This window comes from Symphodus melops, assembly GCF_947650265.1.
Source record: "Symphodus melops genome assembly, chromosome: 21".
In the NCBI taxonomy this organism is placed as follows: domain Eukaryota; kingdom Metazoa; phylum Chordata; class Actinopteri; order Labriformes; family Labridae; genus Symphodus; species Symphodus melops.
In genome coordinates this window covers 15,699,046-15,712,330 of record NC_136711.1, presented here as the reverse complement: position 1 = coordinate 15,712,330, position 13,285 = coordinate 15,699,046, and the positions used below count along the sequence as shown (strand labels likewise).

At 38.1% G+C, this 13,285-nt stretch overlaps 1 protein-coding gene across 1 annotated transcript; it reads left to right on the top strand.

The window, feature by feature from the left end:
* The first annotated feature begins 1,586 nt into the window (after positions 1-1,586).
* cox7a2l (cytochrome c oxidase subunit 7A2 like) lies at positions 1,587-6,079 on the top strand. Its single transcript, XM_079334146.1, has 3 exons — positions 1,587-1,752; positions 4,917-5,051; positions 5,743-6,079. The coding sequence occupies exons 1-3, from the start codon at positions 1,681-1,683 to the stop codon at positions 5,881-5,883; spliced, it is 348 nt and encodes a 115-aa protein (XP_079190272.1). The 5' UTR covers positions 1,587-1,680; the 3' UTR covers positions 5,884-6,079.
* The last annotated feature ends 7,206 nt before the right edge of the window (positions 6,080-13,285 follow it).

Here is a 13,285-nt window from a genome sequence, read left to right as displayed (position 1 = left end):
ACTCAAATAAAGCAGCTTTACTGCTCCTTAGCATACATTACATTCTACTGGAGGGGTGGTTCTTATAAAGACAATCCATTGTTTGTTTTTTGATTATGGTATTTGAGGACACAGTATATTCATATATACTGTAGGCCTATTCATCATATTCATACAGTTGACTATTGTTCATTGACGTCACACTGGTAGTGGAAAGTTACATTGGTGTTTAAATGCTATACTGTGTTCCAGAAGTAGTCATATAAATGAAAGGAATCTTAAAAAATATAATCATTCATTTCACCCCTTCTTTATTAAACAGTAACTGAAAAGATGGTGGCTTGTTATAATGAAAAGTTATTTCTAACTTTATTCAAGGAAAAAAGGCAGACAAAACATTTGATAACTCATACCTGTTCTGACAGCTATTAGCCTTCAATACCTTGCATAACCATTAGCAGGGACAAGAAATTAGCTTGTTAGCTAAATCTGGTCAAAGCACCTCTTCTCTTCTGAGAGTTTATTTTTGTACAATGTCCCTGATTCAAAAAAACTAAAACTAAAGTAAGTTCAAATTTAGCTATGATTCAAGGCGTTTCTTGTCGATAATGTGAGACTATCGAATAATATTAGCTTGGACGTCATGTGATTGAAAAGTTTGCTTTTACAAAAACAGTGGCTAATGAGTGAGCCTTTCAAATTTGGTGTTTTAATTGAAAGACTTTCAGATTTTCACCATCCATTATCTATGATTCATAATGTCCATTATGTGCTGATATTTAAGAGGAATAATGTAGCCTAATATACTAGCATTCCTAAATGTGCATACAAAAATAAATCAAAAAGTGCAGAGAAGGATGATGGGATGGAGGTTAAAATGTGGTCAGGAAAAAGGTAATTTATGATGTGCTGATGGTGCTTTTGGCAGAGGGGTCACACATAGGTTATCAAGACACACCCTCTGGGGACTGCAGATGCCTGAACCGTATAGGTCTACTTAATAGCAATCCATCTAATAATTGTTTAGACATTTCACACACCACTCCAACGTCGACCTCATTACAGGAAAAGTCAGGGGATTACAGAAGTCATTGATATCAAACCTCAGGGGAGCATAAAGGTTGGTTTTAGATTTCATGGGATCCAACTCATGGATGGATTATCGACATTCATCACTCTTAGCATGGCTAAAATGTACTTACTTAATCTTACACATATAATAATGCATGCAGCGCACGTAAGTGTTTTTTGTGTGAATGTTTTTGGAAGAAAAAACACTTTTTTTGTCTTCAACGTTCAGCTATTATCTTTTTAAAAAGATGGTGTAAACATGTCAGAGATTTTATTTAAAATATGAGAAAATGGCACAGTTTTCCATATTATTATTATTTTTTTTACTGAGGCCAGCTCACAATTTTGCATTATATTTAGACTTAGTAACACACAGAATAAGTTTCTTCTAAGTTGCTGTTTTCCTTCCAATTATGGGGATTCAGCTATTACCTATACAATCAACGCCGTTTTAACAACCTCAGGGGTAGTTTTAGTATAATTTACTTAACATTTTTTTCATTTTGAACGGGCAGTGTCGAGCCAGCTGACTGTGACGTCACTTTCCCGTGACGGTCGAAGCAGGAAGAAGACCCTTTACCGGGTGGATTGTGTTGTGGAAGGAACCTTTCCCCGTCCTTCAGCTGTAAAATGTATTACAAGTTCAGCGGTATCACCCAGAAACTGACGGGATCGGCGCCTACAGCCGCCTACAGCCCTCAGGTGAGACCGGAGATCGATGTGACTTTGAAAAACAGAGTCGGTAACCGGTGGGGATGACCTTCAGTTTGTTTGTTGTTAACCAACAATGTTGATTTCTCGCATAGCTTTAGGGTTTCTAAGAGTCCATTTATTTTACCCATTGTTTTATTATTTCTGTCTTAGTTTTTATTCCCTCTGTTGTAAAATTACGTTTATTTATCTTTGGGGATTCAAACAGACTCACTGTCCTTTCTTTTTTAATTTTCCCTTCTTTGACAAAGGAATTCCCTCTTTCCATCTCTATCTTATCAAATAACCTTTATGTATTTTTTCTCTTTTTTCTCTCTGAAAGGTCATTTTCTTTGTGTTGCACAGAAAGTCCTTTATGAGGCTTTACAACCAATTTTAGAAATTCAATGGCCTCTCGTATCATCAGCCAGATGTGACCTTTATTATTACTCCTCTGTGCTTGATACACTGCAGCCTCCGTGTTATCCTGTGATGGGAGGAGTCTGCCCTTATGTCACTGTGGTAGTCAGTTATCCAACAAGCCAATTATTATATATGTGTACATAAACCCTTGTGTATAGAGCCATGTATATTAAACCCTCACACCTAAACTGGAAGCAGGATTATGTGCAGTGAAGGCAGCATATAAGGTCATGTGTGTGACGTTTATTCTGTTTGAGTTGAAAAACAGGGGGAAGAGATGCTGAGATAAACAATCATCTTACTATTCCATTGACCTTTTTTTGAGTTACGTGATGAATTCGTGTTTAGGTTACACTGAACAAGTCAACAGCACCATTTTGAAAAGTATCTGCTATGTGTGTTATGGATTATATTTAAATGATGTTTTAATTTTGACCTGCTGAGAGACTATAGAGATAAACTAGCTCTTTTCACTTACTCTGGTTCAAAACTTCAAAAGGCAACACTTTTATGTTTGCTGTTGTACATGGTCCATATATGAAAAAGAAAATGCTCAAACCCATTTAAAGGGCTCTAAAACACATTTGGAATCACTTTACATCCTTTGAAAAAAATAAAAAATCCTTTAAATGTGTGGATTTCACACTTTTTTTGTTCAAGTCTTCTGAATGGGATCTACACATGAAAAATATAACTCACATAAGGTTTCCCTGCACACATACTGTAGATACTGAAAAAAATAGCCAAAATTATACACAAATTCAGTGTGACTGTACCGTTACCTCAACATTTTCATTGTTGAGATCACAGGCCTGTGTTTTCATCATGCCTTTAAAGCACTGACATTAAAAGAAGAACGATGTAAAAGGAAAGGACATGGCTAAATCCAACAGCTCAGATCGAATGCAGATATACTACAAAATGTCACCTCCACTATAGTAACTGCTGACATCGCCTCTTTTTATAGAAGTAGCTGTAAATACAGTGGAGAGAGCAGCAGAAATAATCACCTTTGAAGCCGGTAATGTTTAATTAGCCCCTCCAGGGACTCCTCCATCAGCTGCCACCTGCTACTTAAACTGATGCTGCCTTCAGATGTGAGTTTAAAAACCTTTAGGTGAAGTATAATTTTAAGTTTAGATTACCTTTGTGTGGCATGGGGTGTAATGGGATGCCCCGCCATGCAAGGAAAAAAGGGGGAAAGAAAATAGGGAATCCTCTTTATTTCTGCTATAATTCTGTGAACACGTTCAACGAGCCGCTCTCTTAAAAGGAGGTAAAAATAATCTTCTGCAGTGCCTCTGTGTTTTCATATGTCAGATTTAATGTCCCTGCTCCCACTCTATCTTCCTCCACACGCTCTAAAAAGGTAACGGCTCTCCCAGTAATTTCAAACTCAGGGTGGGTGTGAGGCTTTTTCAAAGTGAGAGAATATCACATAGAAACGCTTCATTAACACCACAATGTACCTTTTAGGTTTATTTACTGACAGTGTGAAATGTGTAAAGTGTAAACATCATTCTCATTTCTTGCATACGTTATGAATTCTTGTATTCAGAGTATTCGGGGGGGGGGGGGGGGGGGGGAATAATGACAAAAGAAGGAGAAGCCAGATCTCAGCTTTTAAAAAGGGTTGAGAGGAAAAACAAACAAGTGAAGACACAAATGAGCCGATGTTAATATGGTGTATAATGTGCATCTGGTTCTTGAAAGTGCTTTTTATGAAGGACCATCATCATCTGGATGAATAACTCGTATGATTCTACGGTGTTTTTGCTGCAGCCTTGAATCTGCACAGAGCACACTAAAAGTTCACAGAAATCTGTTTCACTTGAAATAAATAAGTTTTTGATGTTGATGATTATGGACAAAAAAAATAATGTCACCTTATGTAAAGTTAAAAAAACAAAAAACAACCTAATTAAATAGATTGGTGCTTTTCTAGTCCTCATCTGGTATTTGGAGTTTTTGCCCACTGACGGATATGTTTTTTTTAATTTTAAATTTTTTTAATATAAATGTATTTATACTCTTCAGACTACTCAAAGCACTTTTTACACCGCAGGTTACACCCACGTATTCTCATCACATTTATACACTGATGGCAGAAGCTGCTTTGTAGAGTGATCCTCAGTATCAATTTCATATACTTTGATGTTTCAACCACAAAGCAGTGGGAGCGCCTTGGGTTGTCTTGCTAGGATTGTCGATTTTTTGTTTGAGACGCTCCGAATGATGCGAGCCGAGGATCAGACACAGATTAACAAAAACAACCCATAATCTGTTCACAGTACGCTCAGGGTCCAGAATACTAATGCAATGAAAATGTTGCCAATTCATAAACGGTGGTAACAGGTGCACTGGCTCAGCAGTCAGTATCTCAAACATGCTCTGGGCTCATTTCTAGTTGTTTGAGTTACAGTTTCTAATATTTCTCTCAGCCAACTTTTTTTTTTGGGACATCACCAAACGTCTTAATTTGGAAAAACGTTTCAGCCCCCTCGATTTCAATATTTCACCAAGAAAGCTTCACATTGTGTCATTCTGCAGAAATGACTCAACAAAACAATCTTGTTCTTGGCCATCGTAAATCAATCGTTACCTTTAATGTGCGTTACATTTATAACCGTTAAATAAATCTGAACATTTCGGGGACCCGACAGATATGTTGTATATTCATATATTTCATGCATGTATTATTGAAAACTTTAATGAATTTAGCAAATTGTGACCATTTGGATGTTTTTGAGCAGGGGCTGAGGCCGGGTGTACCAGCAGAGGCCCCGACCATGATCTTTGCCACACCCACCAAGGTGGTGTCAGAGGCTGGAGCCACGGTGGAGTACCTGGGAGCAAACAAGGTTCCTGACTTCCAGAGGCTATTCCAGGTAATGGGGAACAAAGAGCACGTTAGTCTCAACAGTAAAAGTTTCCGCAGTGATTCAAAAGTTGGACTGTTCCATAAAAATCCTCAGAATAATAGTAAAACACCTGCGTGGGTGATTAGTTTTAGTTCATGACTGATATTTATTTTTGCTCTGTTTTTTTTAATTGCCTCCTGCCCTACCTTCTTCTTCCACCATTTCAATATTCATCACACAAAGGGAATTAAGAGTGACATTAAGCCACTCTAACCTTCAATAGTCAATAACACACAGGGGGAAAACATGCTCTCAGAACTGAATGAAGAATTGTGCCTCTCTAATTAATTTTTTCAGAGACAGTTTTTTGTATTTAGAAAGTTTGTTAAAAACAACTTCTAATTTCAGTTGTTATGATGGAAAATTCAAAAAGTCACAAGATGTTTGAAAATTAATTGTAGTACACAAAAAATGATAACTTAAAATATCAAGGTCTATCTTTCTTAAAATGAATCTTTATAGGCCTAGCGGTTATGTCTATGTGCAGAGGCTGTTCTCGTTGTTAGCTGTTCAGCTAACATATCTAATGTAGCCATCATTTCCCCAAACGATATAACTGTGTACTCTGTTCCATTATTATTAATACTGTATTTTTTCCTCCTGTTTTCTTGCTACAACCTTCCCCCGAATTCCCATTCCCTTTTTCGTCCTCTCTCAGACATCAGACGGCATCCCCATTCATCTGAAGCGCGGCGTTCCAGACAGGTTACTGTACCGCACCACCATGGCTCTCACTGTAGGAGGCGCTCTGTACTGCCTTGTGGCTCTTTACATCGCAGCCCAGCCCAGCAACAAGTGACCAACACAACCCAGGGATCTTTCTCTGTCACATCAACCCAACATTCCCGGCCTCCATCTGCCCTCGTTCTGCCACCTCTTGGGACTCATAGTTGAGAATTAATCGCTGTTAGGACAGCACACCAATGATAACAACAACAATGTCTGTCTTCTTTGTTAAAAAAATGTCTAAGTTAATAAATTTTAAGGGAAACTAACTAACTTTTACCTTCTATTGTATTTCATTGAAGCAGATATCACTTAGAGACAGATCGTGAGAAACATGGGCATCATGTATGAGTCTGTTTATAGAAAGCTTCATCATCTCTTTACGCTTTACAGAAATAGAAGCTGTGTTGTTGTTTTTTGCTCCTGGTTTCTAACAGGCTCGTGGCATGTGTGTGCAGGCGAGCAGGCATGATGGAGACACCTCGTCTGGAACATAGCTGCTGCTCACTTGGCTTAAGAACCGTCTCATACAGTATTTAGATGTGTGGGCCGGGTGTGATGTCAGATGCCTCTCGCCTCGTTTGTCAAGTGTCTGTGGGGATGGTAGTTTCAGACAGACACGTTGGCAGGCACAAGTCAAACTGCTCAAACACTGGGGATCATTTCCCTCTGCATTTTCTCCCTGGCATTGACATAAATGTAATGAAAGGTGAAAACAAAAGCATCCTCGCTCTGTGAGTAATGTTACAAAGACTACAGTCTAAACATGCTCTTTTTCTAAAATGTCTTGCTATAACATCTGTTATCACTTTGCACTCCACAAATAACGTGTGATCCAGTTTCCCAGTGTGATTTACAGCAATAAATGACAATTATTTGTTTAGAAAGATGGTATTTTTAAGATCCCATCTGGTTTAGCTCAGTAAGTCGAGCTGGTGTTCCACATATGGAGGCTATCATCCTCGACTTCACAGTTGAAGGTTTTAAGTCCGGGCCCAAACCTTTATATACACGTTGACCACACTCTGTTCTCCACATGTGTTGTCTGTCTTCAGATGTCCATCAATACAAGCAAACATTTAAAAAAGAATACATTATAAAAAATACTATTCATTGCAGTAGTCAAGCATCCAATATTTGACCTGAAGTATGAAAGTAAAGCCATTAAAATATATTGAAAGTTCTCATCGAATTAAAATAATTCATCGTGCAGAATTGTACATTTTAGATTATAAGTCTTTATTGTCTAATTATGGTTATTCCATCACGTTAAAGTGTCTTTTAATCATTAGGTGCATTAGGACTTAACAGCATCGCCCTCCATGATTCATTTAGCTGTTATGTTCCAATCTTTAATCTCGTGTTACAGCGTTGTTTTCTTCCTCCTTGATTTCTATGGCCTTGATAGTGGCCTCAGACTCCAGCGAAATCGACCCACATTGTCCAAGCTGATCACCAAGCGACCCATTTGTCGAGTGGCGAAGCCTACACCTATCACCGTCTTGACTTCATTGAATATACAGGATATATATATATATATACACACACACGTATATGGCACTTCAGGGAAAAAAAAACAGACTCAATACAGATGAAGTAATCTGTTCAACTCTAATGTGTTCAGTACAGATTTATCAATGAGGCATACATCAAGACACCTTGATCCATTGGGTTTCTGTGCATGTTGAAACTTGCACTTCATCTTTTGGTCTGTATTGATTTCACAGTAAAAGCGCACAGAGGGTCTTGTGACACTTGGCAATTGAACTTTCAGTGTCGATTGAACTCATTCGTGCAGCTCTCCCACTTGTGAACAGTATTCTAAAGGTCTTCATAGGATTTGCTCTTTAGGATTGTGAATTTCAGCACTAAGATTTGGACAATCAAATCAACATTCAAAAATGTTTGGAGCAACATTTCCATCTTTAGAGCCACACCAGTGGCAGGGCCAAGGACAGGTTAAGTTCCTTTATTATTTTTCTGACTTAAAGAAACGTAAACTACCAGAAGTCATAACACTGAAAGTTATCACCTTAGAGTCATTGACATTTATTATTTAAACTCTGGTTTTGCTGGAGTGCCAATAAAGACAACACAACATATTTGTATCCCACCAAGCTTTCTAAACCTGGGGATACTGGAATGCTAGAGTTATGCAATATTCAACAGTTTGATTTATTAAATATGGTACCTTCATTTGTCAAACTGAGCCAGCTCTGGATTTCCCTTTGTCATTTCATCAATACTGAAGGAAAAACAAAAAACAAAAGGAATAATTGATGAGGGGTTGAAATGAAAGCAGTAACTGAATAAAGACAATATATTACTTTTTTGAGGGCCTTTTTAAAAAGCAGTTTTCAGCTAGAAATGTTAGGTTAAATACATGCATGTTCCTGCTGTGAGCCAGTTGAGCTTGTATAATGTGAGGCCATTACTATTAATGCTGGAAAATGCTGCTTAGGATGTTTTATTTGACCCCATGGCTGAGTCCCTAATGATCTAGAATAGCTCTTATTTTCAGAGTCATCTGTGCAAACTAATACTCTGAGAACAAACCCCACAGGCAGCACCTTCAGACTTCCATTTAAAACAAGCTTCACCTTATTGAAGATATGACATTTGAATAATGACTGAATAAAGAAGCAGTCTAATAAGCTCTACATGTTGTTACGAAAGGTTCAACCTTGACATATTTACCTTTTTTTTAATACAACATTCACATACAGCACTGCCAATCAAGTCATGTTTTCTTCTAATGTTTTGTGAGTAGATGTCATTGACTGTTACCACGGAAACATGGCTCAGGGACAAGGGCGGCTAGCTTGTAGGCCTACAGCTAATAATCCAGTTTTTATTATTGTGTATCTGTCAGACTCGTACCAGACAGGTTTGGGGCGTAACACTACAGTTTCATTTCTCTTATGTGGCCTCTACAGTATATATTTGAGAAGCAGAGAATATGAGTGGAGAAAAACAGCAATTCAGTTATGATTATTTTTTCCTCTGTGATTTAAAATCTTGAGAGCTCCTTTACAAAAAATTATTTATGTAGGCCTATGATCCCAATGTGGCTCTTGATCAGTGGAAAAGCCCTCTGTCAAAAGCAGTAATAACCTATGTCTACTACAGAGCCTGAAAACACGTACACATCTCTACATTTATACTCTGACTAAACATCAGACAGTGAGAAAACAATTGCAGACTTTGGAGTTCAAGAAATGTTCATCATTTTAAGAAACAAATGCAGGAAGTGGGCAAACTAAAACATTTGATCATCAGATATTTACTAAAGTCAGTAGGATAAATCCTTTGGGGCTCATGGATGTTTATTGAAACAATAAGATAATAATTATAATAATAATATTAAGACCCTCCACATCTGTCAATGACAAACCTCTGTGTAGGTGGAAACAAAATGTAAGCTCCAGATTTGTATTGTGAGTCCCTCAAGGGAATCCTTCATACTTATTTATTCACATCAATTTACCTATAATATGTTGGTCAAACAACAAACCTCCTACCTGCTTTAAATGGAGAAATACTTCACTATGTTCTTTTTTTCTGCCCCTTTTATCTCCCCCACCTCTCTTGTGTCACGACAACCCACTTAAGCATCCCTCAGTAACAATCAGTCCCTTTGTTTTCACTCTTACACCCCACAGAAGAGACTGGGGAGATCTGCACATGTTTGCCTCTCAATAACACAGTCCTCAATCTGTTAATGAAGCTTGTACCAGGGGGAACGTGAACACAGGAAACTAACACACACGGAGGGATGAAACACAGGAAACAAGAGATGTGAGCGAGCTGTTAATCGGGGGATGTATTGGAGAAATTGAAAATGGAATTGGGCCTTGTCTTATTAAAAGCATTACTGGGAAATTTCAGGTTAAGTCTCTCAAATTGAAACAACATCTCTGAAGGTCAGATTAACAGTTTGCCTGACTTTGTTGATTGATAGACTTTACTTCATAAAGAAACAACATTTTGCAGAAAAGGGACTTTGGTGTGCAGTATGGGCAAACTAAGCTGAAGCTTCAGTCGACACCTATGTGTTTTGGTCTGGCGATTTTTTTTTATTACTGACCTAAATAACAGAAACTGCAAACTAGAAAGTGGGTTTGATTGTCAAAGATAACTCCATTAATTGCATTTCAAGTTTTGGCTCAAATTCTGTTTAAAAGCTCGTCAACACTCTGAAAGTCAGAAAGGACCATTTGTCAACTCAGGAAACTGGACCAACATACAAGAGGATGTATAGAATTTATCTTTTGTATAATTCAATGTGTATATCATAATATATATGTCATATAAATGTAAGAATCAAGATCAGTGGTTACAGAACTGAGCGACTTTCATCAGATTTTATATTGATATATTTTTGTATTTTGTACATCTGTTATAAAATGTTCCAGCTAACATGTTAGCATCATACAGCCACATGACAATTCTCTTTTTGGTAATCCAATACATTAATCTCAATTTTGGTTTGGTCTGTTTGCAGTTTACTTATTCACTTGCTGACTTTGTCTTATGGGGCTGAGCTGTTCATGTACTCAGCATTAATCAAAACTTTCTGGTTCCAAAGGTTGCCTGCTGCAGAGAATTATTATGAGCAGTGAGACTGAACATTTGGTTTGAGAGCTCTACAAGAAAATTTCAAAATGGAAGGTATTTGGTTGGATCTGCAGAGCAGTGTTTTTTGGTTGGGGTTAGTTTTTGATTTTCCTCCAGCAATAATCTGTATGCAGTACACGGCCATTTGATCTAAAGCTACCCTTAAATGCATTGATTTAGGCAGGTTTCATTTTGGATGATCCTCTGCACAGAGCAAAGCATAACACCCTAATTCACAGTACCCAGCTCTTTCAGTCAATCCCTCTTGAGTGAAACAAAGCAGAAACACAACAGCTCTGCTAACACCAGACACAACAATCAGCTTGCAGAAAGAAAGAAAAAAGGCTTGGGGGAGGACAGGGAGTAACAAATTACCTCTCCTCACAATTCTCTGCCACAATAGCAGAGCCTGAGAACAAATAATGAATAAATAAAGTTCTTTGAGATTGAATGAGGAGAGCAATTTGTGAAGCAGGAGCTAGCTTTTGTGTGTGTGGTGTGTGTGTGTGTGTGTGACTGAATGGCCTTCTACTTGTCTGGCAGATGAAATGAACACAACACAATTGCAACGCAGGAACAAAGCAAATCCATCAATTACAAATAAAAAGAGCACCTCAAAGGGACAAGAAGAGGCACGGTATGTGACATGCCCAGTGTGATGACATCTATTCATCATCTCTCCTAGAACTATAAATTCATTCACACTACCAGGAAGCTGGAGGTGAGATATTCTGCTCTCACAGGACCATACTCGCCCCTTTCTTCGCTCTCCACAGGTGATTGCAAAGTGGAAATAGAAAATACTGACTGGAGAACAAGGGTAATGGAGGTACCAGTGTGAGGTCAGAGTGAAATTCATCAGAGACAGGGAGGCATGGATTTAGGTGTAGAAAAAGAAGTGCTGATTGGTGTTGTAAGTGTATGTAGACTAGGAGGTTTTGAAATGTGTTCCCTTCCCATATGGTTATTGAAAATGGCGTTTTTCCTTTTTTTGCTCAAGGCTATTTTCTGCAAATGTTCCCTGGCAACAACCTTACCTAAGAGTTCAAACACATGGTGGATGGACAGTGTTGCCTCCAGCACTGTGCAGAGAGCCTCTACAAATATCAAAAAACATGCCTAAAATGTCTTTTATTTTTGCATGTTAATACTTAAGTTGTTTTGTGTGTAAGAGAGTTGACAGTTTGCAAAAACATTCCTCATTTACCCTTCTGTTTGACACTGCAATGCAGAAAACGTAACTTTCATTGTAGCTACCAACTGGGAGGGGGAGCAAGGGATGTGGGCAGCTTGAAAGGAGGGAAATTAATGCCCCTAAAATGAAAGAGAATCAATATGGTCGCCTCAGGACGTAAAAAGGTGGAATGAGAATGAGAGCTGGAGAGGGAGGAGGGAGTTGAAATAGAGCCGGAGCAAGATTAATGTGAGTTTAAAAAGGAACAGTATTCATCAGTAGTCAGCTTCAGGTGCAGAACGACGTCAGTGTGTGTGTGTGTGTGTGTGTGTGTGTGTGTGTGTGTCTGCATTTGTGTGTATGTCTAATAGAAGTTCACTTTGCAGCAAGTTTTACACTTTGTCTTAAACTTTTCCCAGAGACTCTTTCAATGAATGACTTCCCAACCATAATGCTGATTAGTTTTTATTAGTTTGCAAATGAGAGTGAGGCTTGAGTTCTTGTCTTCATTTATAGCCTCGAAGCTCACTCTCTCTCTCTCTCACACACACACACACACACACACACCCTCTCACACACACACACACACACACACACACACACACACCCTCACACACACACACACACACACACACACACACACACACACACACACACACACACACACACACACACACACACACACACACATTGCAAGTTGTCCAACAGCACCATCTACAGGTTTGATCTTTTTCAGACCCAAAAAAACACCAAATAACTGAGAGATAAGCTTTACAAATAGACTTATAGACTTATTGTTATGTCTTAGCTTTTATGTCCTCGATTCCTTGAGTCTTATGCCCATCCACCTGAAATGGGCTTGAGAGAAAAAGAAGGAGAAAAGAGTTGAGCAACAGCTGTTAAAAAGGATGAAACATCTGTGCCTACTAGTTGTCAATTTACCTCCCCTTCAGTTCAATTAGTTAGTCAAGCTGCTAAAGTTTTTGCAGGTAAATTAACTTCCTCATATACTTGTTTGTGTTAACCATCAATTTTAGTACAGTGTGGTGGTTCAAAATCATACTACACACTCAAGTCAGAGGAGGCTACAGTACGTGTTCCCAAACTTTACAGTTTATAAGGTGTATGAGGAAGTAGGCTAGTGCAAAGCCACACACACCTACACACACACACACACACACACACACACACACACACACACACACACACACATGCACCCTATATTGCAGCTCCCATAGTAATTATGAGTTAATGTGTTTTTCTATTTATCTTGTATTAACTGGGACACATTGTGTTTTTTGTTATTTGTACAGTGCAACCGAAAGTCAAATGTCTTCCCTTAGCACACAATAATATTTGCTGTTCTTTTTTTTAATTATAGATAACAAAGTAGCATGGCAAACAAAATAAGAGACACTAAGACAGAACAGGAGTAAAAATACAAAAATGGCAACAAAACACTGAAGGCTACACAGTTGCACTTGAAAGAGTTAAAGCAGTATAGTTGATTCTTAATTGCTGTGTGATTTTAGAAGGTACCCGATGTGTTAGAGTTATAACAATAATGACTTTAAATTATGAATTTTAAAGAAATCTATAAAGTAGACACTGAGATGTATAAGGGGAAACATTCAGGGACAATAATAAATTATTATATTTCCAATAAATAAAACTGAATCACTTT

Bases quoted from the DNA above. Each gene is read 5' to 3' on its own strand.
- cox7a2l (XM_079334146.1), top strand. From the start codon at position 1,681: ATGTATTACAAGTTCAGCGGTATCACCCAGAAACTGACGGGATCGGCG. The intron at 1,753-4,916 runs GTGAGACCGGAG...GTTTTTGAGCAG, and splicing joins CAGCCGCCTACAGCCCTCAG to GGGCTGAGGCCGGGTGTACC. The intron at 5,052-5,742 runs GTAATGGGGAAC...GTCCTCTCTCAG, and splicing joins ACTTCCAGAGGCTATTCCAG to ACATCAGACGGCATCCCCAT.